The sequence below is a fragment of the Pichia kudriavzevii genome, chromosome 4 (assembly GCF_003054445.1).
Source record: "Pichia kudriavzevii chromosome 4, complete sequence".
Classification (NCBI taxonomy): domain Eukaryota; kingdom Fungi; phylum Ascomycota; class Pichiomycetes; order Pichiales; family Pichiaceae; genus Pichia; species Pichia kudriavzevii.
Genome location: NC_042509.1, coordinates 1314174 through 1339641, shown reverse-complemented (window position 1 = coordinate 1339641; position 25468 = coordinate 1314174). Strand labels below are relative to the sequence as shown.

At 37.4% G+C, this 25468-nt stretch overlaps 12 protein-coding genes across 12 annotated transcripts; 6 read left to right on the top strand and 6 right to left on the bottom strand.

Moving 5' to 3' along the window:
* Positions 1 to 24: 24 nt before the first annotated feature.
* Positions 25 to 1395, bottom strand: C5L36_0D06440 (uncharacterized protein; the record flags this gene model as incomplete). The annotated part of the gene is made up of 1 exon (XM_029467534.1): positions 25 to 1395. One exon carries the CDS (start codon positions 1393 to 1395, stop codon positions 25 to 27), a length of 1371 nt encoding a protein of 456 aa, XP_029323394.1.
* Positions 1396 to 1658: 263 nt separating this feature from the next.
* On the top strand, positions 1659 to 3545 carry C5L36_0D06430 (uncharacterized protein; the record flags this gene model as incomplete). The annotated part of the gene is made up of 1 exon (XM_029467533.1): positions 1659 to 3545. One exon carries the CDS (start codon positions 1659 to 1661, stop codon positions 3543 to 3545), a length of 1887 nt encoding a protein of 628 aa, XP_029323393.1.
* Positions 3546 to 3714: 169 nt separating this feature from the next.
* C5L36_0D06420 (uncharacterized protein) lies at positions 3715 to 6036 on the bottom strand (the record flags this gene model as incomplete). Its single annotated transcript, XM_029467532.1, has 1 exon — positions 3715 to 6036. One exon carries the CDS (start codon positions 6034 to 6036, stop codon positions 3715 to 3717), a length of 2322 nt encoding a protein of 773 aa, XP_029323392.1.
* A 302-nt stretch (positions 6037 to 6338) lies between these two features.
* C5L36_0D06410 (uncharacterized protein) lies at positions 6339 to 8042 on the top strand (the record flags this gene model as incomplete). Its single annotated transcript, XM_029467531.1, has 1 exon — positions 6339 to 8042. One exon carries the CDS (start codon positions 6339 to 6341, stop codon positions 8040 to 8042), a length of 1704 nt encoding a protein of 567 aa, XP_029323391.1.
* Positions 8043 to 8507: 465 nt separating this feature from the next.
* On the top strand, positions 8508 to 9899 carry C5L36_0D06400 (uncharacterized protein; the record flags this gene model as incomplete). The annotated part of the gene is made up of 1 exon (XM_029467530.1): positions 8508 to 9899. The coding sequence occupies one exon, from the start codon at positions 8508 to 8510 to the stop codon at positions 9897 to 9899; it is 1392 nt and encodes a 463-aa protein (XP_029323390.1).
* A 303-nt stretch (positions 9900 to 10202) lies between these two features.
* On the top strand, positions 10203 to 11096 carry C5L36_0D06390 (uncharacterized protein; the record flags this gene model as incomplete). The annotated part of the gene is made up of 1 exon (XM_029467529.1): positions 10203 to 11096. The coding sequence occupies one exon, from the start codon at positions 10203 to 10205 to the stop codon at positions 11094 to 11096; it is 894 nt and encodes a 297-aa protein (XP_029323389.1).
* Positions 11097 to 11622: 526 nt separating this feature from the next.
* Positions 11623 to 13761, top strand: C5L36_0D06380 (uncharacterized protein; the record flags this gene model as incomplete). The annotated part of the gene is made up of 1 exon (XM_029467528.1): positions 11623 to 13761. One exon carries the CDS (start codon positions 11623 to 11625, stop codon positions 13759 to 13761), a length of 2139 nt encoding a protein of 712 aa, XP_029323388.1.
* Positions 13762 to 13946: 185 nt separating this feature from the next.
* On the bottom strand, positions 13947 to 19496 carry C5L36_0D06370 (uncharacterized protein; the record flags this gene model as incomplete). The annotated part of the gene is made up of 1 exon (XM_029467527.1): positions 13947 to 19496. One exon carries the CDS (start codon positions 19494 to 19496, stop codon positions 13947 to 13949), a length of 5550 nt encoding a protein of 1849 aa, XP_029323387.1.
* Positions 19497 to 19828: 332 nt separating this feature from the next.
* On the bottom strand, positions 19829 to 20566 carry C5L36_0D06360 (uncharacterized protein; the record flags this gene model as incomplete). The annotated part of the gene is made up of 1 exon (XM_029467526.1): positions 19829 to 20566. One exon carries the CDS (start codon positions 20564 to 20566, stop codon positions 19829 to 19831), a length of 738 nt encoding a protein of 245 aa, XP_029323386.1.
* Positions 20567 to 20880: 314 nt separating this feature from the next.
* Positions 20881 to 21549, top strand: C5L36_0D06350 (uncharacterized protein; the record flags this gene model as incomplete). The annotated part of the gene is made up of 1 exon (XM_029467525.1): positions 20881 to 21549. One exon carries the CDS (start codon positions 20881 to 20883, stop codon positions 21547 to 21549), a length of 669 nt encoding a protein of 222 aa, XP_029323385.1.
* A 163-nt stretch (positions 21550 to 21712) lies between these two features.
* C5L36_0D06340 (uncharacterized protein) lies at positions 21713 to 23347 on the bottom strand (the record flags this gene model as incomplete). The annotated part of the gene is made up of 1 exon (XM_029467524.1): positions 21713 to 23347. One exon carries the CDS (start codon positions 23345 to 23347, stop codon positions 21713 to 21715), a length of 1635 nt encoding a protein of 544 aa, XP_029323384.1.
* A 251-nt stretch (positions 23348 to 23598) lies between these two features.
* On the bottom strand, positions 23599 to 25377 carry C5L36_0D06330 (uncharacterized protein; the record flags this gene model as incomplete). The annotated part of the gene is made up of 1 exon (XM_029467523.1): positions 23599 to 25377. The coding sequence occupies one exon, from the start codon at positions 25375 to 25377 to the stop codon at positions 23599 to 23601; it is 1779 nt and encodes a 592-aa protein (XP_029323383.1).
* Between the last annotated feature and the right edge of the window lie 91 nt (positions 25378 to 25468).

Sequence of the window (25468 nt, the reverse complement as noted above, 5' to 3'; positions counted from 1 at the left end):
CAGCTATTAGTTGCTTTTCCAAGCTTAGTGAGTTTCTGGTGTTAGGGATGAATCCTTAATTTCAGGACAGGGAGTTGCATCATCGCTGGTTTCTTGCGGTTTACCTGTTTTTCTCTTCTTGGTACCTCTACCAACAGCAACAACGTTTTCAATTGGAAATACTTTGATACCAGTTAGAATATAACCGCCGTCGGCTCTCGAAGTCATTAGTGGATGAATTTTCCCAGGGACTGTTTGGTATCTTGTAACCACTGAATGATGAATATTTGGTAATAATATACTCTTCTGCCTTAAGAAAATATGATTTAATTCAATCAAAATTTCCTTGTATTGATTATATATAACAATCGGTGAGGATCCACGTAAACGTGGTAAAATTCTTGGAATGAAGGAAGTTGGATTAAGTGTAGAGGCATAAATCAAACTCTCAAAATCGTTTGCAATAACACGATCGATAGCAGCATTCACAATCTCAAATCTCTTGACTTTCCTTTCATATTGAATCTGTGCAATCTCGGGTAATTCTTTGATTTCCTCTTCAGATAATGGTGTAAACTCGGGTCTCTCATTCTCAGGTTCTAAAAATTGCAAAACATTAACGTACTGGACCATACTTTCAGGGCTAGATGCTAATTCCCTAGCAAATCTAGTTTTATTCAATAAATGTACGCTTGGTTGGTCATTCTCATGTAAAAGGGTTATTCTACCTCTACCTCCCATTCTCTCTAACATTGCATAGACAATTAAACCTCCAGTTTCATCAGTAACTAGGTAATTACCTCCTGGCATTACGTTGCCGATACTCATAATTAGACCTAGCATTTCAATGCTTAAATTATTGATTCTAAAAGGTTCTTTTTCATAATATAAGTAATCTAACATTTCGGTTGATGTCAAATAGTTAATTTGGAAACGACGCAAAAATTTCTTATGCTTCCGATCAAGGTACTTCTCCTGTGAATATGATGTTTTCTTGTCAAATGAAGCATGGTTTTTAATCATGTTCTGGATTAGTTCACGTGCAATTTCATTACCTCCTGCCTTGCTTTTCATTTCTTCGATTTCTTCAACGGTTAGTTTTTGAACATTAGCACCATCAATCAGCTCTCTGTTATCTTTGCTTGATCCATTTGTTAATTCTTCGCTATCTAGTTCATTGAGATCAGTTATTCCTTCCTCTAAACTTGAAATAGGAATCACCGAATTTTCACTCTGAATCTCGAATGCTTGACCGTATGGATAACCTAAAACATCACATACGTTGAAAGATCCAAATTTACCCAAATTTATGAAGCCATCAGCTCGTAACTGGATCATTTTTCTTGCGCCTGAAGGTAGATGCAGTATAGCATATTCATCCACTGTTATATGTGTGTTAGGCTCATACGCTGACATTTTTCTGTTGTATACTGCCTATTATATCAATTCAAGTATTACTATCAATGGACAAACTACAAGGAAATTTCCATCTTCACATTTAAATTTTTTATTTCCATTTTTTTTTTTTTTTTGAGCTTTCCCAAAGCTGAAACTTTTCATTTTTTTTTTTCCTCATGTAATGAAATTTTTTTCCCTTTTTTGATAGCACATGTTATAGAAAGACACACATATTACGTATCTTTGTATTAAGATTTAAGTAGCATTAAAAAGCATTAAAAATGGGTAGAAGAGCAAAGAACAAGCAAGGTGTCCCACCATCTTATGAAGAATTTCAAGCTGCAAAGGAGCGTAAGGAGGAAAAGAAACGTCAAAGAGACAATAAGATTGCAGATAATAAGACCAACAAGAAACAAAAGGCCGATAAACCAAAGAAAAGCAAAAGCTCAAAGAAATCCAAAGAATCAGAAGATATTACCGAAATAGCAGAGGACATACCAGAAGTCAATTATGAAGAATTGTCAGCAGCAAGGAAATCACTTTTTGATGATGAATCAGAAGAAGAAGTTGAGGAAAAACTTGAGACTCTTGATGATTTAGATGATGAATTCGATGTTGATGGTGAAGATATTGATGATGATGATGAAGTTCATGAAAGACCAATGTTTTCGGATGACGAAAGTGATGGTGATATTGAAAAGGTCAACGCTGCAAATATGGAGGAATATTCTAAACAACTTGATTTGGAGAAGGAACAAGAAGATTTAGAAGCACAAGAAGAATTATTAGGTGTTAACCAAGTTCAGCCAAGAGCAAAAATTTTGCCTGCAGAAGGTGAAGAAGATCCAGCAGCCCAAACAAAGGACGGCGCTATTGATCTTACATTTGTTAGAACTAGGATGCTTGAAATTGTTAAGGTTTTGGAAAATTTCAAAGAATTGGCTGAAGAAGGACGTAGCCGTAGTGAATATATCGATCAATTAATCAAAGATATTTGTGAATATTTTGGATATACCCCATTTTTAGCTGAGAAACTATTCAATTTATTCTCCCCAAGTGAAGCGTTAGAATTTTTTGAAGCAAATGAAATTCATCGTCCAGTTACAATCCGTACAAATACTCTCTTGACAACTAGAAGAAACTTGGCACAAGCATTGGTCAACAGAGGTGTAAACTTACAACCAATTGGTCCATGGACAAAAGTTGGTTTACAGATTTTTGACTCTCAAGTACCAATTGGTGCAACTCCTGAATACTTAAGTGGTCAATATATATTACAAGCGGCATCTTCTTTCTTACCAGTTATGGCATTGGATCCACAAGAAAATGAGAGGGTTTTGGATATGGCAGCTGCGCCAGGTGGTAAAACCACCTACATATCAGCATTGATGAAAAATACCGGTTGTATTTTTGCTAATGATGCAAATAAAGCACGTACAAAATCGTTAATTGCTAACATTCACCGTTTAAACTGTTCGAATACAATTGTTTGTAACTACGATGCAAGAGAATTTCCAAAAGTTATTGGAGGATTTGACAGAATCTTATTAGATGCACCATGTTCGGGTACAGGTGTTATTGGTAAGGATCAAAGTGTCAAAACGAGTCGTACGCCTAAAGATTTCATTGAAATTCCACATTTGCAAAAGCAGCTATTACTAAGTGCAATTGATTCTGTCGATCATACTTCAACCAATGGTGGTATTATTGTTTATTCTACATGTTCTGTTATGGTTGAAGAGAATGAAGCTGTTATTGATTATGCATTGCGTAAAAGACCAAACGTAAAATTGATTGACACGGGATTGACTATTGGTAAAGATGGATTTACTAGTTTCAGAGGTAAAAAATTTGACCCAAGTGTTAAACTATCAAAGAGATACTATCCTCATGTTTACAATGTTGATGGGTTCTTCGTTGCTAAATTTAAGAAATTAGGACCATCACCATTTGATAAGTCAAAGGCAGGCGCATTTGAAAAGGAGAAGATGGCCAGAGAAGAAGCATTGAAGGAAGGTTTGATTTCCGATGATTTTGCCAAATTTGAGGCAGAAGAAGATAAAGAAATTATGAAACATTCCATCAAGGTCAACTTACAAAAGAAGGGAATTGATCCAAGAAAAGTTGATATTGAGAAGAAAATTGAGAAGTTGGAAGAAAAGAAATGATGTCAGACAAAATCCAGTATAATATAAGATGTTAAAAAACCAAAAGGTGTTTGAAGAAAATAGGTTAAAAGATTTAGTGTAACTTTCTATATAATATATAAAAACTTAATATTTATCAAAACTGAGAGACAACCTTCTTGTTGCCAATATATATAGACAGCAACACCAATCAAATTAATTTAACACAACCAAATCCGTGTTCAGCCATATAGCCAACTCCTTGTTCCTCATACTGTTTCCTAGACCAGAAACTTTCCAAATTATTAGAATTGTATTGATTATAGGCCCATTTGGACATCCCCCTCCATGCATCCAATATAGGGTCATTTGCAACTCTAATATTGAAATTTAGATCAGTAGGTAAACTACAACGTAATTCGTTCCTAATCCTATCTTGGATGTTTTCAAACAATGCGCAACCGCCTGTGATAAAAATATCACTATAGATGTTCTTAATTTGATCGCAACTAGAAATATCACCCGAGAACCCTAGTTCTTGTGGTAGTCTCCTTAGGATTGTATCCTCCATAACTTCAACTACACCTGCTTGATCAACTCCTGTGATTGAAGGTTGGAATAAAAGTTCAGGTATTCTAATTCTTTCAACATTTAGGTGGAACTGGTGTAGTTGATGTTGATCTTCGTTGTCAAACTCTCTTGGACCTCTTAGAAACTTATGGATGATTGAAGTTTTATAATTAAATTGACGTTCTTGAGTATCATCGATTGTAAAATTAGGATCAAACTCTAATAGTTGCTTCTCAATTGTATAAATCTCTTCAAGTTCTTCAGCAGATAGTTCTTCATCGTCTACTCCTGCAATATCTCTATAAATTGCCCAGTCTTCATCGTTGGCACCGAATGTATCATTTGGGTCATTATCAATAGTTGCTTCGTGACGGCGTCGTTTATTTGAAGCATTCGAAGAGCCTTCAGAGTTAGTGGCCGGACCGTCGTCAGCCAGCGAGGCAATATTCTTCATTCTTTGTTGTGAGGCACGGGATTTACGATCGCCTAATTCTTCCTTTAATTTGATCCTATCCTTACGTCTCTGAACAACATTATTAAGCAACTTACGTTTTTCGACAATCCAACCATCCAAGTCATTCTCCCTGAATTCAATATCACGCTTGCGCAATTCTTCAGCTTCTCTAATAGCTTCTTCTTTTTCTTGCTTTGCACGTTCCTTTGCCTCCATACCGGATTTAATCAATCTTAGCCTACGTTTCTCCCTTTGTTCCTCTTGTGTTAATTCTGAATTTGGTTTATCTAATATGGAGAAATCATATTTGTTTGACTCGTTGTCATTCTCACTCCCATTTCCGTCTTCATCGTCCATCTCCAATAACTTGGCTTTTTTCAATTGTTTTTCCAAGTTCGATAAATATTTATCTAAGTCAGATTCGTCATCGAATCCGGCCTCCCTTATGATATTTAAAACTTCCTTTTTGCTCATGTTTTGAAAAGACAACTTAATTTTAGAATAATATTCAAAATCTTTCTGCTTCAATTTTAACTTTTCTTGTCTCTTGATCTTTGCTTGGTCTTGTAATTTTTTGATATTCTCCTTTCGTTTGATTTCCTCCATTCTAATTTGCTCTTCAGTTTTTTCCTCTTTCAATACTTCATTAAATGGAGCCTCAATTGTAATATCATGTTTTTCAAGGTAATCTAAATCCAGACATTGTTTAATCTCACTATTGAAATCTTTAGATACAAAGCAATATTGGTTAACCAATGATTGGACTTGCCAATCATTTAGACGTGTTGGAAAATAAGGATACTTCAAATTGATTGAGCTTCTCATAAAGTCATATAACTGATGACCTCCAATATTGATTCTCTTTGATATGTCAACCATAGGCTTTTCATTTGATACCGGTATAACATAACTGGCCTCATGATTTGTACCTAAAACTAGGCCTGATTTACCGTTGTTTTGATAAAAACTGAATAAGGAATCAACACCAAACGCCAATGAGGGAATTTGGTATGTTTCAAACAAGAGCTGTGATAAATTCTCCCTTTGTGATAGAGGAGTTGCTAAACTTTCATTCATTACAATAGGGTTAGGAACACACTCGTTATTTGGAGTAACACCCAAATGTAGAAATGAATAATCCAAGATCTTCTCCGTTGCCTCCCAGTTAGTCAACATTTGGCCATCGAATGGGTTTTTCATTGATGACTTTATGGTTGATTCCACAAAGATATCATAACCAATAAAAGTTGAACTTCTATTCAGAGTCCGATCCCTGTAACGAGAATACAATGTTGGGAATTGCATATAGGGATCATCCATACCAGCGACACCGATACGTACATTAGTCTTACCAAAATCTAAGGCTATTGGTAGGTCATTCTGGTAACTAGCACATGGTATAAATGGTTCGAAATGGGTTCTCTTTGGATAGTCTGGCAAGGGGTATACTTCCCTTGGTGGTAAACCTTCGTCCCTTTTGGCAAAGTTATGGGAAAATCTCTTTTCCATGCTGGCAGTTGGATACTGAGAAGGGGATCTGCACTTCTATTGTGCAAATATATTTATAACCTACATATACATTCTTAACTGAAAAGGTTTTCCATTTGCGAATAGCAAATGGCTAAAATATGTTGTACTTTATTTTCGAATGAGTGGCTTGGCATGCTCGAAAAGCTCAAGAAGTGACTCGACTGCATCCAAAGGGTTGCCACCTGTTTGTTTTGAATGTGAGCAAGTTTTGTTTTTCCTTCTAGTAATTTAGTCTTTTTCTTTTTGCATCAAGTGGTGTAACCAGGTTAACTAACAACAGAATGTCAGATCAGGGAAATTTCTCCATCCAGGGGTACAACCTTGTCACACTATTAAAGAGATTAGAAGCTGCTACATCGAGATTAGAAGATGTTACGATTTTTCAGGAGAGCAAGTCTGCTGTAGCGGTAGTGGATGCAACGGCAGCTACAACAAGTGTGGAACCAACTGCACCAAAGTCCACAATGGCACCTTCCAGTGCAATTGCGGCTGCACCTAGAATTGTGTCACCAGAAGTTCCTAAATCTATCAAGGAATTTGATAATTTCATCAAGGAGAAGATTGATCCGTATGTTCAACTATCACAAGAGATTGATGGTCAATTAGGTGAGCAAGCTGAGTTGTTCAAGGAAGCAATTGACAGAGAGAGACGGGTCTTGTTGGCTGCAAGCAAGAGTAAAAAGCTCAATGCTGAAGATGGGAAATTCCAGGAGCTAGTTATCAAGCCCATCAATGAGTTGATTATGAAGATAATCAGTATCAAAGATGGCAATAGAAACAGTGAGAAGTTCAACTATTTAAATGCAGTCAGTGAGGGTGTTGCTGTGTTGGGTTGGATCGTTGTCAACACGCCCGTTTCGTATGTACCGGAATTCAAGGATTCTGCCCAATTCTGGACCAATCGGATTTTGAAGGAAGTTAAGGGCAGTGAAGACGAGAAAGTTGGTACTGAATGGGTCAAGACTTTTTTGAGCATTTTCGATGCCTTGAAAGATTATGTGAAGGAGTTCCATAGCACTGGTATTACATGGGGAGGATCCCAAGATTTTGAGGATGCCATCAAAACCGGTGATGAGGAAGCTCGCAATGGTGGTTCTGGTGGTAGTACATCATCTGTGCCTCCTCCACCTCCACCTCCACCGCCTGCAGATTTGTTTGTCGACGAAGTTGCAGCGGCAAAGAACGGTGGTAGCAATGGCGGCGGTGCCAATAAGGTTGCAGTCAAGAGTGGAGGCATGGGGGCTGTCTTTGAGGAGTTGAACCAGGGAGAGAAAATCACCAGCGGGTTACGTAAGGTTGACAAGAGTGAGATGACACACAAGAATCCCGAATTGAGAAGGAAGAGTGGTCCAATGCCACCAAAGAAGCCAAAGAAGTTTTCCAGTAGTGGCAACAGTACCAGCACCAGCGGTAACGACGCTGGTGCAAATGCTGGTGCAGGTTCAAGTTCTAGCGACAAGCCTGTACAAAAGCCTAGCCAGTTTGAGCTTGTTGATAACAAGTGGATGATTGTGCGTTTGACCAAGGATATTCTCCCAAAGTACGGTTTCACTGATGGCATCCTCAAGATCGAGGGGTCCATGGACCAGAGCATCTACATGGGGGATTGTGACGGGGTCATTGTACAAATCACAGGTAAGGTGAATGCCATCAGCATGAACAAGTGTCACAAGAGTGGATTAGTTATTGACCGGGCCATCTCTAGTGTCGATGTTACACAGTGTGAGCGATGCGAGGTGCAAATTGTCACAAACGTTCCTGTATTGAGTGTCGACCAGAGTGAGAGTGTTGACGTTTACCTCTCTAAGGAATCCATGGATGGAATCTACCTCTACAGCAGTGGATGTACTGCACTCAATGTCAATATACCAAGGGGTTCACAGGATGAAGAAGACTTTGAACTTGAGGAAACTGCCATTCCAGAACAGTTTGTAACGACTTTCTCCTCTGGATGCGCGAAAACAGAGGCCGTTTTAAGAAAATGAGTTTTACAAGGCCTTGTCGGAGCCGATTATTCAGTGGCGGAACCATTGGAGTTTCATCGAAGAGGGGAAAAGGTAGGGGTGGACTATGTTAGCGTTAGATGGAGTTTTGATAGTATGAGTGAGTCGTATATACAGTGTCGATGTGTATAGATGAAGAACAGTAGTTGTTTTAATAGAATTGTAGATACCCTCCTATTGATTGGCAGAGTGTGGTGTGCTGCGTTTAGTGAAGGAACGGCCAAATTGAAGGTTGTTTTTTTTTGTTAACAAATTTGAGAGTGGGAAAATGTCTCTGCGGAATGAGAGGGAAACGGACAAGGCAGTTTTAAGAGTGTTTTTTTTTCTTAGAGAAGGAGAGAGATATAAATCCATATATACATATATATACATATACATATATATATACATACGATACATATATATACACGATATATACATACATTGCCACGTCTCGACACTACCAGCATGCTCAGAACATCTGCCAGACTCTCCAGAACCGCATTCAGAGCAAGGACTCTCTCCGGCAGCCCAACAGCAACGGGAAACACTGTTAGATCCCTATCCACTTTAAAGGTTGTCCGGTCTAATGCCATCTCCAATGCCACTAGGGCGCCTGTTATTGGTGGCGTTGCAGCTCTCCAGTCTAGGAGATTCTCCTGTGCCACCTCGTGGAGGGCGCCACAGGTTGTCAAGGTGCCCGAGATGGCGGAATCCATCACCGAAGGTACCTTGTCCTCCTTCTCCAAGGATGTTGGCGAATACATCAACCAGGACGAGTTGTTGGCCACTATTGAGACCGACAAGATCGATGTTGAGGTGAATGCGCCGGTCTCAGGTACCATCACCGAGCTCTTGGTTTCTCCAGATGACACTGTCACGGTTGGCCAGGAAATTGCAAAGATTGAACCTGGTGCAGCACCTTCAGGTGCTGCTGCTGCTGCTCCTAAGGATGCCAAGAAGGACGAAGCACCAAAGAAGGACGAAGCACCAAAGAAGGACGAATCACCAAAGAAGGAAGAATCACCAAAGAAGGAAGAATCACCAAAGAAGGACGAAAAACCAGCTCCTCAGAAGGCGCAAACATCCTCTCCTGCTGCAGCTTCCAAATCATCCAATGGTAATGTCCCTGAACACATCAATCCATTTGGTAACTTCTCTAGATCCGAGGAAAGAATCAAGATGAACAGAATGAGAATGAGAATTGCAGAAAGATTAAAGGAAGCACAAAATACCGCTGCCTCCTTGACAACCTTCAACGAAATCGATATGTCATCATTGATGGAAATGAGATCGTTGTACAAGGACGAGTTTGTAAAGAAAACCGGTGTCAAGATGGGTTTTATGGGTGCCTTCTCTCGTGCTTCCGCTTTGGCAGCTAAGGATATTCCGGCTGTCAATGGTGCAATCGAAAATGGTAACACCATGGTCTTCAGAGACTACATGGATCTTTCAATCGCCGTTGCAACTCCAAAAGGTTTGGTCACTCCAATCGTCAGAAACGCAGAATCCTTATCAATTTTGGAAATTGAAAATGAAATTTCCAACCTAGGTAAGAAGGCTAGAGACGGTAAGTTGACCTTGGAAGATATGACCGGTGGTACCTTCACCATCTCTAATGGTGGTGTCTTTGGCTCCTTATTTGGTACTCCTATCATTAACATGCCTCAAACCGCTGTCTTAGGTTTGCACGGTATTAAGAACAGAGCAGTCGTTGTTAATGGAAAGGTCGAATCCAGACCAATGATGTACGTTGCATTGACTTATGACCACAGAATGTTGGATGGTAGAGAGGCTGTCACTTTCTTAAGAACCGTTAAGGAGTTGATTGAAGACCCAAGAAAGATGTTGTTGATGTAATTCTCTCATGTCGCCTTCCCTTTTTCTCCCATTGACCCCTCTATGATGGTTATCCTTTCTTGATTTTATACTATTATTTCCCCTCCCATTACTATTTATTATTCCGTTTATATTTATTTTATAAATATATATAAATAATCATACTCACTTTCTAAACTTTAAACAATCACACCTTGTTTTTTTTTTTTCTTTTTTTTTTGCCTCACCTTGTCCTGTATCGACTTTTCTTGTACATTTTTCACCCTCAATAACTTATCAACCCCTGTTTGTTATCACTAATGTACCATTTCACCCTTTGAGTTGATGCAATTCCAAAAGTACCTACTCCCGTTGGGTGAATCCTTAGGCCATAGCCAACATTATGCTACTTGTTATCTACGTATCAAAATTGAAAATAGTCTGACACTCAAATCGTTATCTGAAACAGTGTCGATCTCAAACCAAATTCTGGAGAAAAATACCAAATTGCTAAAGTTGGGTAAGTTCAATTCTAACTATATAATACCAAATATCCATCCATGCTCTCCGCTTACTGCTCCAGTGCCCTACCATGACCTCATCAAGCAAATGAATGATGACGGTAAAGATGGTGACCCATCAGAACAATTCTACAATGCCTTCATAAAGAATGTAAAAGTTTATCCAAAGGACTTGGAAATTGATTCTATATTTCCAACCAACTTCAAATTCCTAGCTTCCAAAGTGCAAACAAATGATTTCCATGTATCATTGTTACCTATTTTAAGGTTCGATAATGTTGACGAGTCCTCTTTTTTATTGAGCTATTTTAAAAATGAACTGTCAAGCTTTAAAACTCACTCGGTCGACGTTCATTTCAATGGCGATTTACAAATACTTCCCAAATATGATTATTCCAAATTCTTCCTCTCCATGGTTATAAACAACCACCAAAATACGGAGCTGTATTCTTTACTAAATCTTGTGTCACGACTGAGAGAAAAGTCGCCATTTAGGGGTCATGTAATAGGTGAAGTAGATAGTGATATTCGAATTGTAAATTGGAAAGAAACATTGCTACATATGACTATAGGGGTAAATAATATTGCAGACTCTAATTTTGGGATGTTAGAGTTGGCCTATTTGAACCATTTCTTATCTGCTGTGAAAACTAAGGCCTTACACGTTACTGGTGATGTTGTCCTAGTTGTGGATGGAGAAAACATCTTATTGAATTAAAGATGGATAAATAGCTGTGCAACTTCTATGAATATAAATATATATATATAAATATATATATAAGTATATACACAAATAAAATTCCTAAAAGAGTAATTTCCTCATTGGGAATGGCGGCCTTTTCATGCCGCGTTGTTTATATTTTTCCGCTATAGGTAATATTATGGGCCATGGTGATGTTTATTCGTTGCATTTTCAATAACTGAGAAGCATTTTAATGGTTTTTACCTGATTAAGAATTACCTTTGATGCCTTTTTACTGTTAAACTTCATTCATTACCTTCATTGTAATATTTACTTGCTTTCATCACTATTTTTTTTTTTTAGAAAGTAACACATACAATCCACAAGACCTCCTATTTCTTTTTACCCATAAATCAAATTCAAAACGATACACAACCTACAACTTTCACTTCATCCGATAATCACAAATATTAGATATAACTATCCGATTGATTCATCCAAAACTAAAGCGAGAAAGGAGCAATTTTCTAACAGTTAGCTATAGAATCAAAAGTAACCAACAATGGATTTAAGTTGGCCAGAGGATTCATTGGATCCTTTCCTCTCGAACTCTCCAACTCCCGCTTCAATCAAGAACCAATACAATGTTAAATACCAAAACCCTCTAAAAATAGACATCAATCAAAACAGTTCGACCTTTAAACCCATCCCGCTACCTGATGATATCATTGGATTTGATCCTGGTCTGAACATGAATATGAATATGAATTTAGGTCCGGGAATGGGGATGGGGATGTCATTGGACATTGATGGAAATTTACCCTTGACTCAACTCGATAATAATGAAAATATGAGTTTCAACTTTGAAAACTATTTGAAAGATGATATTAATGATTTGGACAATGATTACCTTGATGCGCACTTGATGAAACCACAACAACAACAAGAATCAAACGAGGATGATATTGAAAAAGTTCTTCTGGATTTAGGTATATCCGAGGCGCCGTCACATGACCCACATCATACCCATTGTGATCACTCTAGTAAACAGCCTCAGAGAGGCCATAAGAGGCAATTGAGTGGCTCGGGTATTTTTGGATTTGTAGGTGTAGGTGAGAACACCCAATTGTCAATACCTGGTGTTGAACCAGTGCAATTTTATGAAAAGAAACCGCTCTATAAAGAAGATGACATCTACTCAAATTTAAATTTAGATGACATTTCAACAACTGAGTTTTTGAATAATTTGAACTCAACAAGCTTATTAAATGGCAATGATAGAAACAATGTCGATAATACACTATTTCCTAAAAAATCCGATAATATACAAAATTCACAGACCACAAACCCACTCTCATTATCCCACACGCCATTAAAACCAAACTTAAAGGAAAACCCAGACTATTATGTACCGTCAGGAAATCAAAGATCTTACAAATTCCCACCATCACCTCCTAAGGGTACATTTAATTCAAATGCTTCTTCTAATCTGAATCCTTTTGTCACAAATCAAATTAAAGTAGAGAATAATGTTAATCCCGATTTAACAATCAAATTACCACCGTCGGAATTCACATCGCCTAAAACAAACAAACTTTCTTCGCCCCTTCAAATCTCTCCAATTCAATCTTTTGCACAGTCTTCACCGATTAAAAACATCAATTTACAAACCCCAAGGACTTCATTATCACCAAACAAAAATTTAATGCAAGCTTTGATATCTTCACAAAGTAAGTTTAAAATTAAGAGTTTGAAAGGCCTAAGCACTAACGATAATGATAATGAAACGACCATACTAGCAGACATCAATGATGATGACAAAACAATCTCCGCAATGGCAACTCCTTCAAAAAAAATCAATTTTTCCAACGATGCTCTAGTGACTCCAACAAAGAAAAAATCACAGTTGCCTCAACCAACTCACTTAACAGGATCACCAAAATTAGAATTATTAAGACAGCAAAATGTGCTGAAATGCTCAAAGAGACCGATAGTAAGAAAAAAGCCGACGATCAAATCAACTTTAGAAGCAGGAACTTTGGATAAATATTTTGAAGGCCCCGATGAAGAAGGTAAATTTACATGTAAGTTCTTTGAGGAGGACATTCAATGTTTTTGTAATAGGAAATTCACGAGAATATCAAATACTAGGGCGCATATTCAAACACATCTTTCTGATAGACCCTTTGTGTGTGATGTTTGCGGTAAGGGATTTGTTAGAAATCATGATTTGGGACGACATAAAAAGGGACATTCGGGCCCTCAAAATATTTGTCCGTGTGGGAAGAAATTTCCTAGGATTGATGCCTTAAAACGACATAGACAAAGAAACATCTGTATTGGTGGCATCGATAGAGAAGGTGTAACAAAGCCAGAAAATAAAAATACAAAGACTAACTCAAAAAAATTAAATGACCACAGTAGAACCCAAAAGCTATTATCAAATCTCAATGATGATTTAAAGAACAATCTTGACAGTAAAAACCATAAAAATGTTCAAATACCCGAAAATCCAGATCAACAGTATCATGGAATAGTCACGCCTCCCCACCAACAAGTACCTCCTCCGCAACCTCCATTAGGCCAGCCGATGGGGTTGTTTTCTGAGAATAATGAAAAGAACGTTGACTTGATGAGCTTAAACCAAATCTCAGTTGTTCAAGATAGCTTTTTTAATCTTAATGAGAACCTAGAAATATGAAGTTTTATTAGTAAAAACTCATATCCTTATTTATTAACCTGTTTTCCCTCTCTCTCCCTTTCTCTCTGTTCCCTTTTCCTCTCTTTGTTTGATATCCTACATTTCCTTCTACTTTTTTTTATGCTTTCAATCGTCCTTACTTATTTACAAAAAAAAACAGAGGTATAATAATATATACTATAAATTTAATACGGAATACCATTGGTTATTCTCTGGAATTCGTCATAACCTTTTGTAGCAAAACTTTCAAAAGACTTTTTAATCAAACCCCTTATATAAATAGCCGCTTCCTTATCAGACTTATTAGGAACAAACCTTTGAGTCAAATGCTTGATAGTTGCTGCTTTGAAACATGGTAGTCCACTTTCTAACATCGGCACGACCATACCAATCAACTCATGCATATGTAGCCTACAAGCAAGGAAAGATTTAACGCAAAGCTCTTCAAACCATTTATATGCCTGGGTGCTTGTATTACCACCCATAACCCTAACCATTTCTCTCGTTAGTTTAAAGGGTGACTGTTCAAATTTAACACCACCTGGTACAATATCAAAACAAAATCCAAAATCAATGTGCAAGATATGACCATCTTGATCATACATGATATTACCGTTATGTCTATCCTTGATAGCTAATAGATAGGTTATGATAGAATACGCTGCTAACGATTTAACAAAATTGATTCTTGCACGTTGAAATTCAGGCGATGTCTCTGGTCCAAACTGCGAAATAAAATATTCATACAATCCGTTAACAGCTTCTCTACCTAGCATATCTCTAGATATGGATCTAGGTAAAACATCAATAATACCGCAACCTGGCGCAGTAGCAGTGACTCTATATGGGAAAACATAAACGTCAACTCCTGCTGTCATCCAAATTGTTCTGAACATTGAAATCAACTGTAATGCTAAAACATCTTGTCTACAATCGTCACCGACTTTGAAAATTGCACTTGTTTTAACAATCTCATATTTCTCCTCTTCATTCATAACTTCTTCGGCAATCAAGTTCTCCTTCTTCTTTTTTATGACAAAAGTTGCCATAAATGGTGCTTTTGCGTGTGATTGAAGGGGCTTACCTGACTTCCTGTCGATATCAATCACTACACCATCAGGATTACTCGGCAAATAGACACCTTCTTCAACCTTAATCTTCGACATTTCTTCATCAATCTTAGCTTTCTTCTCTGGCTTCGATTTCTTAATAAAAGGTTTTAACTTTCCGGAAATCCCAGTAACTTCACCAAAGAACGAAAATTCCTTCTCAAAATACGCACGGTCTTGATCTGAAAATGAAGCAATCATGCTCTCTCTAATTGAGTCTAATTGTGGTTTGATCGCATCCGGTATAGTGGAATCTTCATCTTTAAATGAGTTTGCTGACATGTTCCAAATAATTTGATGTGCAAATAACTGAGACACATTTGCAGTCTCAAGAATATACCTACGGATATAACCTAATTCATCATGTCTAACAGTCTGAACAATTTGAGGCACGTAAAAAAATGTCAAATGGGCATCAAAACTTTCGATTGATCTCATTGCATACTGCAAAGCAAGCGGACGTCTATTAAATGGAGGTAGAAATTTGTTGATTGCGTCTACTGGTGCTGCTGGTGTCCAACATACTATCGCAGGAACGTCAGAATCACAAATGTAGTTGACTGCTGAAGGGATATCGCTCACTGCAAAGGGATCCTTTAGAATCAATGACCGCAATGTTTTGACCAAGGAAGATGACAAGGTGCCATTCTTTTCTGTTCTTGAGACCAAGTTAAAGGCTAATTTACCATCAAGCTTGTAGCAATCAGTGAGAACTTTTTCATCTAATTTGACATTAATAAGATATGGGGGCACGACGCTAGGATTTAAAGGGTTAATCCATGTGTTCATTATCTTCATTTCGTCTTCAATGAATAAGAGTAATATAACCCTTTTTCTTTCAGCTTCCAAATCCCGAAACTGCATTTGACTGAAAAATTGAGCAACCATAGTCAACAGTTCATAATCTGCCTTTACCTTCAATTTATTATTGCCGAACGGTGTTACTACTTCTTTCGTAAACCAAGATAATGAACCATCTAATAATGCATTGATAATTGGATATTTAAAAGAAGTCTCTAGTAGAATGTGATGCTTAGCTAATGCACAACCAAAATTAACAATTTCAAACCTCGATAGACGTGCAAATGGATGTAAACTTGCAGATTTCAAACTCTTCAATGCAAATATAACGGTTTCGGTAAACATATTTAGAGTATGATCACTTCTATAAAGCGTTGCATGGAAATGGGAAGACAAAAATCTGATCAAAAGTAGATGAGGTTTTAACGAGGAAGACGCCAATTTAGAATTATGTGCTACCACTAACTTGTTAGTTGGCAGATATTCCATTGTACTAAAGCCAGGGTCTTTCAAATCATGCTCTCTTGAATATAGTCCCAACCCATCAGAAACAGTTTTTTCAAAATTTGTGAGAATATAAGATAATAGAAGAGTCGAACATTCTGGTTTGGAATTCATGATTCCCAACCAATTAGAACAAGCATGTTGAATAGAATGTGAGTCAAACAATAAAAATGGTAGATCAACAATCCATTTAACATATTCGATTTTATCAATTGAGAAAACAACTATTGCTCTGGTTATCTCTTCAATCAATTTTCCTAGTTCTTTGCTTAAATTCTCCTTTCTAGATTGTTCTTTCGCCATGACAATGAATTTACTGATTTTTTTATCCAAGTTAGACCTTACTTTGACAATCTCACTGTAACTGCTTTCAAATAACTTCAAGTCAGTGTTCCACGGTGTTTGAGATAAGAACCCAGCAGTAGTGTTCAGTCTTTTCGATTGCATGCCTTGCAATTGGAAAAATTCTCTATCATTGGATAAAACTTTGCTTGCCATGTCCAATGCAAATGAAACACCGTAATTAACAGTTCTATGAGAAGCATCTGCCTTCGTAACATAAGAGCTCAAAACGGATTTCATATCACCATCACAAATTCTCAAGGAATTGGTGACCCAACGAGTGGCATTTGCACTGAATCTATCTAGAGTTTCTTGTCTCCAAACATAAGAATCGGATAATGATAAGTTAATGTCAGTAACTCTAGATTTAAACTGAGTCAATGGTTCATACTCGTTTGTATCTGCATCGATTATACTTTGGAATAACAAAGCTAGTACATCCAGCAACGCAAAAGAACTCTGCTCGTAGCATAAAGCCGATGGTATCTTGCCTAATATGATATCAACACATTTGAATGCGCAATTTTGTAAATCAATATTACGATGACAACAATAGATGAAAAGTTCCTTTAAACGTAAAGTCACTTTATCGATTGATAATTGTCGATTTTTTGAGAGTAGCAAGTCTGCATATTTTGAAGCACAATATTGAGATATGTGAGCTATATGAGGGCTCAATTTAGCGATAATGACAGAAGGATCGGACATATACTCCAACGCCTTTGCACAGTTACCCGTTTGTACTCTCAACATTTCGAGCATCAAGGTAGACGACAAAAACATTATGCCTGGTCTAGAAAGCTGTGAATCGTCAAGGTTGCTACTCTTCAAAGAGATGACTTGTTTTAAAATATCTTTATGAATTCTCTCTGTTGTCTTTGAAGTCCCCCTTCTCAGAATAGTATTCATTTCGATAGATGTTTCACTTCTATTCCAGGTGATCTCAGAAGCTAATGCAGGGGTACTATGTGCAATTCTCAATAAGTCGGGCAAATGTTCCTTGTATAAAGAGGAGTTATATGCAAATCCATGAACGGATAGATTAAACCAAGCATCTTGAAATCTACGAATGGTTTCTTTATTAGTTGGAATTCTTGGTTTCTCATTGATAGGGGGTAATAAGTTGGCCAGTGGCTTTAAGAATATTACGATTTGATTTGCTGATGCAGTAACCGATTGGTTTGGCCTATGATGCTCTAGATCATCGACATCACCTTTAGAAATAATTTGCATTAATAAGCCGTTTAAGTAGAGGTTGTATAGCTCTTCATTGGAGGAGTTTAACATTGCCTTTGAAAATCTGATCCACGTATCAATACCAATTTTTAGGTCAGATAAATTGTTGAAAGAGCTTTCAGACAAATCATAGTAATACTTCAAAAGAGATGAAAAGTCCTTCTTATTCATACTATCAATAAATTCAGTTAGACCATCCAATAAAATTGCGTTTAATTCATTAGAGCCTGATCTAATTTTTTGGTACAATAGCGTGGTAACCAAGGTGATAACAGACTCATCATTTGATGATCTTGATATTTCAACAACGGCAGTAATGATATTCTGGGGGATCAAATCGTTTCTTTCAACGATGTACGAGTCAGCTATTAGCGATGCATCACCTGTGGCAACGGTAGAAGGTCTGGAAGGCTTTGATTTCCCCAATTTATTGGACTGTACATCAATGATATTAATCAAAGTGTAGATTAAAGAAATGAAGTCATCCTTTGATAAACTGTGCAAGCAATATCTCACTGCTTTAGAGAGCTCTCTGACAAATTGTTTTGGCATAATAACAGTTTGAATTATAATAGGGAAATGTTTAACGATTTGTAGCCCTGCTCTTTGATTATCCTCAGACAAAATAGCACTGGTGCCAAATACGTTGAGTAGTAAATTTGAGGATATCATATCAAGTGCAACTGGCGAACCATCTTCAATTGAAACCATAAAATCTGATAAATAAGTGGAAACTTTTGCATTGACAAACTCAAAGTCAAGCTTGGAAATTGAATTGTTGAAACTGTAGATTTCCAAAGCTTGTGCACGGATTGACAGGCATGTTTTACGGCGGTAAATTGAAGAAGTGGTCACTCTTTCATTTGAGTTTTCAATAAAATCCTCAATTTTGAATTGATTCTGTAGAATGATATCGAACACATCAAGTTTTTTTTCAAGAATAGAAAAAGAAATTGATTTAGAATCCAACAAGTGGCTTAACAAGGAATTATCCAGATTAGCATGAATTTGGAGTTTTAGATATTGCATCTGAAATTTCTCAAACAAATCAACAAAAAAAAGAGAAGAATATTCAAATCCTAAATCGCTGAAAACATAAATCAGATCAACATCTTTCGGATCACTTATTCTGGAAATGGAATCTTCAACTGCATCAAAAAATTCTATGTGTACTTTAGAATTGACTAACTTGAAAACATCCTCATTAATAGCACTTGGAGATTTTATCAATGCTTGTAGAAAGCCGACCAAAGAAAATTGATGGTACAATTGATCAGTGTCCAAATTTGAAATATAGTCATAAAATGCATTGAGCAGTAGCTCTCCAAACTTGGGGAAATTTTCTGCCAACGAGATCAAACCCAATGTGAGTACGTTGGTCAATTTAGTCCAAGGAGTCAAATCTTGATCTTTAAAATTAGAAACTGATCTGAACGAAAAGTTCGGAGAATTGACAAGATACTTAATCAAAACTGGGAAGAGCTCGTCAACTTGGTACTCATTTTTAAACTTTGAGCAATTATCACAAATTGAGAACAAGACATTAAGTTCCGGGTTTTTCAAAATTTCACCATCATTGATTATACCATTTGAATATCTCAACTTTGAAAACAAAATTTGGAAGGAAGACCCGACGGATTTGTTTGAACGACTATCAGCACTACTTTGGTTAGCACATAACTGTGCAAACTTATTCCAAGCCGCAGCACGGGTATTTATGTTTGGAAGGCCTATGTAGTCCATCTCAACAGTAAATACGACTTGTCTTACGAACCGGGTATCTGAGAAACAATAGCCTACAGTAAGGATACGGCAACTTTGAAAGTTCACAAAAAGAATGCATCACTAGAACGAGCGAATAAATTTGAGTCACTGCAAATTACCTTCATCCACTAAGAATTCTGAGAAAGATACCAAATTTAGAGGGGAGGAGACTAGATATAAACAAGTATTATACAGTACTTTCGGTAATGCACATTGTTTATTAGAATTACTATATAGGAATAGAAAAGTTTAAAGGTGAAATGGTCAAGCGTGGGCTAGGTATACAGGAAAAAGATAGTATGGAGGGGAACTCAAGAGTAGGTCTCAATAAGAGTATCTCTCAAGTTAGAACCAATAGCATCTGGTTGATTATCTTGTAACCTGAAGATACTTTCAATAACAGACAATTCAGGAGCAGTAGTGTCAAGGCCTGCAACCGCTAACCAATCATTGACAACCATACCTGCACCAACAACGTTGGAACCTCTATTGACAGTACCTGCAACAATGGGCACCTGTAATAAGGAAGATAGTTCTTCTTGGTCTTGTATAGTAGTTTGAGGATGAACTAACCCACCTTGGTTGGACAATGAACAGTAAGATCCAACAAGGACGTTACCTGCGATTGTTTGTTTGAAAACTTCCACGCCCAAGACATCGGCAATGATCTCTTCCGTCTCTCTTTCAATATCTGGGTGGACCAATGCAACATAGTCATTACAGCATATGACGTTACCCAAGGCAGACAATCTTTCCTCGATTCTTTGGATCTTGACAGTGTCTGGTAAACTGTTTCTTAGATGCAGCAGCTCTTGATCAGTGGTTTGGGTTGGAACTAGAAGACCCCTCCTGTTACCGGCAGTCATCCGACCTACTATTCTAGTGCCGGCAATAGTGGTGTGGACAATTGGAATAACATCTCCTAATTCAGCTTCAAAAGCAGAATAAAAGTTTTCAGAACCACCCACCGCAACAAGGGCGTATGAGTTTGTCAACTTTGAGAAGACACCGACTTCGTTGGAGTTTTCGAATTGTGCTCTGGCAGCCATGGTTTGGTTGTTAAATGTATGAGAATACAGAGGAAAAGAAAACAGACTGAACTCTTAAAATGAAGTTTGGCCTTCTTCAAATTACTCCTCAAATTCTTCTTGCTTAGCAAAAAAAAAAAATTTATTTTCATCTTCTTCATTTTTTTTTTTTCTCGCTTCAGAGAAAAAATTTAATAAAAACCACTTTCGACGCGTCGGTTTATACTTTCTCTCTGAAGCTCAAATTTATTGATAACAGCCTCTGATATATAAAAGTACTGCTTCTCAGGATAGGACAGAGCAAATTATAACCATCAATAAAAAATCGAATAGCAATGGCACAAGTACAGAAACCGAGGCTGGCGCAGTTCAAGCTAGTTCTTCTTGGGGAATCTGCTGTGGGGAAGTCGTCGATTGTGCAACGATTTGTGAAGAATTCATTTGATGAATTAAGGGAATCTACAATTGGAGCCGCCTTTATGACACAATCGGTGAAATTGACACCCCAAGAAATTGGAGAAGGCGATGGAGACGGTGTGACCATCAAGTTTGAGATCTGGGACACGGCGGGACAAGAGAGGTACAGGTCACTTGCGTCGATGTATTACAGAAACGCACAAGCTGCCCTTGTCGTGTATGACATCACGCATCCGGACTCGTTGAACAAGGCTAAATACTGGATAAGGGAGCTACAGAAACAGGCAAACAGTGATATCTTGATAGCCTTGGTAGGCAATAAGAAGGATCTAGAAGACCAGCGGAAAATATCCAATGATGATGTCGTATCGTTGGCAAACGAATTCAATTTGTTGCATTTCCAAGTAAGTGCTAAAACTGGTGAGAACGTCAATGAAATGTTCAAAGCTATTGCAATGAAAATGCCATATCAATTCCAGTTGGCTAAAGGTAAAAACAGCACTAATAAGTTTGCTGATGGTAGTAACGGTAATCCGATTGATCTATCAAAGAGGCCATCCACTAATGAGCAGGATTGTGCTTGTTGATAGGACTATATAAACTTATAGCCCTCTATTCTAACTTTTGTATTCCTTTTCGAATAGTACTGATAATTCAGATCTCTATTTAAATTTCTTTCTAAGCTCGTCAAGTATACATTTAGATTCCTAATATATTCTACATTTTTCTTTTTTTCTGGTTTGGTTTATACTATCTAAACCTATTGACAATCAGATGTTCAGCTCCAACTTCTTCATATTCTGCCTTTGATACCCATAGTTGATGAAATGTGCCCAATGATGATAGTATAGAACCGCCAATCCATGATGCATATTTCCGCTCTATATTATTACCGGCAGAGTGGACTCTGATCTTTAAACTTGGGTTCAATAGCATTAGGTCGTTGTTTAATCTTTCATTTAATCTTGGGATCAACGTAGTTGATCCAGTCAAAATGATGTTGTTAGCCAATTGAGGCTTCAAGTCGATGTCTAGATTGTTCAATACCGACTGAACCAATTTGGTCAAACCAAGAGCTGCAGTTTCATTGTTTTCAGCAGTTGTTGTTGTTTGTGTAGATTTCGAAGCCTCACTATCATTACTCTTTTTGCTATTAGTGTTGTTGGTAGAATTAGAATTAGAATGGTTTGCAGCATCTCCTTCGGCATTCGCAGAGTCATCTTCTTCATTCTTCTTAGATCTCCTTAAAGGCACATAGTCCTTACTGCTTATGTCATTCTCAGTTCCCACAACCTTGATTATATTGCCGTCACAATCATTCTCCCAACCTTTAACTATTGGTTGGAAGGTATCCTTAGGATTAAACAAAGAATTGGAAAGTCTAAGCCTCTCATATTCAGTAAACGGAACATTCAGCCCATTAGGTAATTCAAACCACCTGGTTGAGTCTTGATCGATTTCCTTTGTTATGTCCTCGGGAACCTTCACCTCTTCATCCATCGAACATTCGAATAATAATTCCTTCATCTCTCTGAGCGTTCTCAAGTAATGAAAGTCAATTACGCTCTGTTTGACGTTATTATTGTTGTTGATGGAAGTAAATTTAGCTAGCGAAGAACTATTTTCCCAATATGACAATTCCTTATTCTTAACCTGAAATTGGGGAACGTATTCGATATTTCTAGATTCTAAGAACTGTACCAACTGCTGGTTCAAAAAAGAGCCAGCATATCTAGTTCCTCTAACTTGGTTTCTCAAACAAAGACCATCAATGACAGGTGTAACTGTTACCAAATCATGTCCAATATCAACAACAAGACAATTGGGTCTACCGTGGGCGAAACTTACACAGGTTGGTTGTTTAATAGCGTAAAATGCACAAAAATTCTCCTTTTCAAATACGTATTCCATCATCTTAACTTTGTTTGAATAACTGTTCATTGTTGACTCAGTTAGCATCAGAGGCTGCTCGTGTGGGTGAACTTCTAATTCTTTGAAAATATAATGAAATTGTTCCATTGCTCCATCCCAGTCAACAATGAGATTATTGTGTATAATTGGCTTTATGTCTAGTCCATCTGGAGGTTTTGCAAATAGTACGTTTTCATCAAATATTTGCTTGCCCTTGCCATCATCGCCATAAAACGATGGTAAAATAATTGATGGCTGATCGTATCCAGCATATCCCGCCGTTGTTCTATAAGAGCCAGGGTCTAAAACAACAGCATTAATTTCATCGGCACCGTAAACTTGTGGAGCAGCCGTGGACATGGTTTCTTCTTGGAGCTCTTGGCACGCAGGAGAATGTAAAGTATATACATGTTGACCATGAGTATAGCACCTTGCAATCTTGATCTTCACGCACCCCTGACTGAAAACTGTCATTTTTTTTTTTTTTTTTTCTCTTGCGTTTGCTCGTTGTTAATGGTAATGTATGGACAATCTACAAAAAAATAAATAAACAGATGCTTATAGAGTCTAACTAAACAAGACCTAATAATTAGATAGAAATACCAAAATGTGGAAGTAGAAGAACAAGAAATGAGGGATTCAGAAGTAGAAAAAAAAATTAATTGAATAAGGTAAAATTTGAGGAATTCAATTGAATATAATTTAATAGGCGTAAAGCGTTAATATTATGCAGATACATCAACTTCCGCTGAGAGCAAGTCAACCAAAAATTGAATTTCTAGCTTACGTCTTGTCTCAACTATCCAGTCATTAGCTAGTTGTCTTGGAATACCTTTCAAACTTGCAACCTCTTCAACTGCATAGTCCAACTGGTTCTTGTGTAAATAACTATTAACTCTCGCAATAACGGACTCAACATCATTACCAATAAGTTGGTCTTCGGTTCTAATTGGAACACCGGACTTGGACCACAGGAACTTAGAGAAAACAGCAGATGCCGCATAACCTAAAATACCTGGATTTTCAGGTAGTAGAGAGTTTGCTCTTAGTTGTGGTACCAAAAGTTCCCATCTACTAAGAATTTGAGATTGTGTTAATACACCGCCGTTAACCAATAGCTCCTTATTAGAAGGTAATGAGTTCAGAGTAGCGGCAATTAATTTGTTGTCTAAAGGCTCGGTTAGTTCTCTCAATCTGTCAAATTCGGCAACTAGGTTTTCACCCCGTACATCAGATACAGTATTTGAAACTAATAGGGATCTAACTTTAGAAAGAGTCTTTCTGATTTCTTTGAAAGTAGTGTAAGAGGTTGCAACCTTAGAAAGTTCTAATTCAAAGTTTTCAATTGCATTTATTCTTGTTTCTAACGCTTCTAGATTCTTCAATTTATTATTTCTTTCTGTTTCAATCTTTTCAGAAACAGATGCATTGAATTTTTCAACCAACTCAATCTCAGTCTTCTTTAACCTATTTTCGTATTCCAGTTCCAAAGTCTTTTTGATTTCAGCAAGCTCCTTTTCAAGGGATTCTTTATGTTTAGCTTCCAATGCTTTTTTGGTCTCCTCAGCCGTGCTAGTTAGCTGTTGAACCAATGCAGTTTTGTCTTGCTCAAACTTATCCTTCAAGTATTGCAAATTACCAGAAATGGCGTCATTCACATCCTCCGGGTTAAAAGATGAAGATAACTTTGCTAAGCCAATATGAATCTGGTCAATCAATTTAGGAGTATTTTCACCAACCTTTGTGGAGTTCAATTCATCAATCAAAGTGTTGACGGAAGAGATGATTGCAGTGATGTTAGGATCAGCAGTATCGATTTTGATTTTAGGAATGACAGACTTTGCTTCATTAAGTAATGGAGCTTGTGCAAGCGCATCGGTGTCATTCTTCTTTTCCTCCTTTGGAGGAAGATCTGAGTTAGAGAGGACGAGGAACTTGTCCTTCTTCTCTTGTTCCTTTGATTTCAATTCCTCTTGGGCCGAGAGTGATGAAGCGCCAACTCCATTGTGAGGAATACCAACATACTCGTCGATTCCTAACTTTTCAGCAGTTTTGTTGAAGGAAGTGGCAAACTCATCATGTTTAGTGTTATAGTATTTCTTATAATCAAATTGCATAATCTCCTTTCTATGTTTCCAAGTATAGTCGATTTTATCCATCACTTCCTCACCGTAGGGGAAATATTCCAAATAAGGATCTTGTAAAGGTTCATAGATCAATGCCGCTGTGGCAGCTGTACCATAAACTGCGGCAGTTAAAAGGGAAACTTTGAAGAGGAAACCGGCAACTGAGAACGGTTTCTTTGGCTCTTCTTGAGAAAAATGAGTCTTGATGCTAGGTGGAGGAGTCGTGTTTTGAGAATATCCTCTATGGAGAACTCTACCCCTCTTGGCCATGCGAAGAGTTCTCTTGGATAGCTGTGAAGCGGATAGCATCGTTGGTGTTGCACAAAGTTGTTGGTGGAGCCAATTCCCGTATATATATATCCCTTCTTCCCACTCCATTCTAATGTCTGAAAATGAGCAATTGCATTTTCAACTTGGAAACTCATTGGTTGAGAAAGTTGAAATACAGCACCGCGGCTTTTTTAGGTGT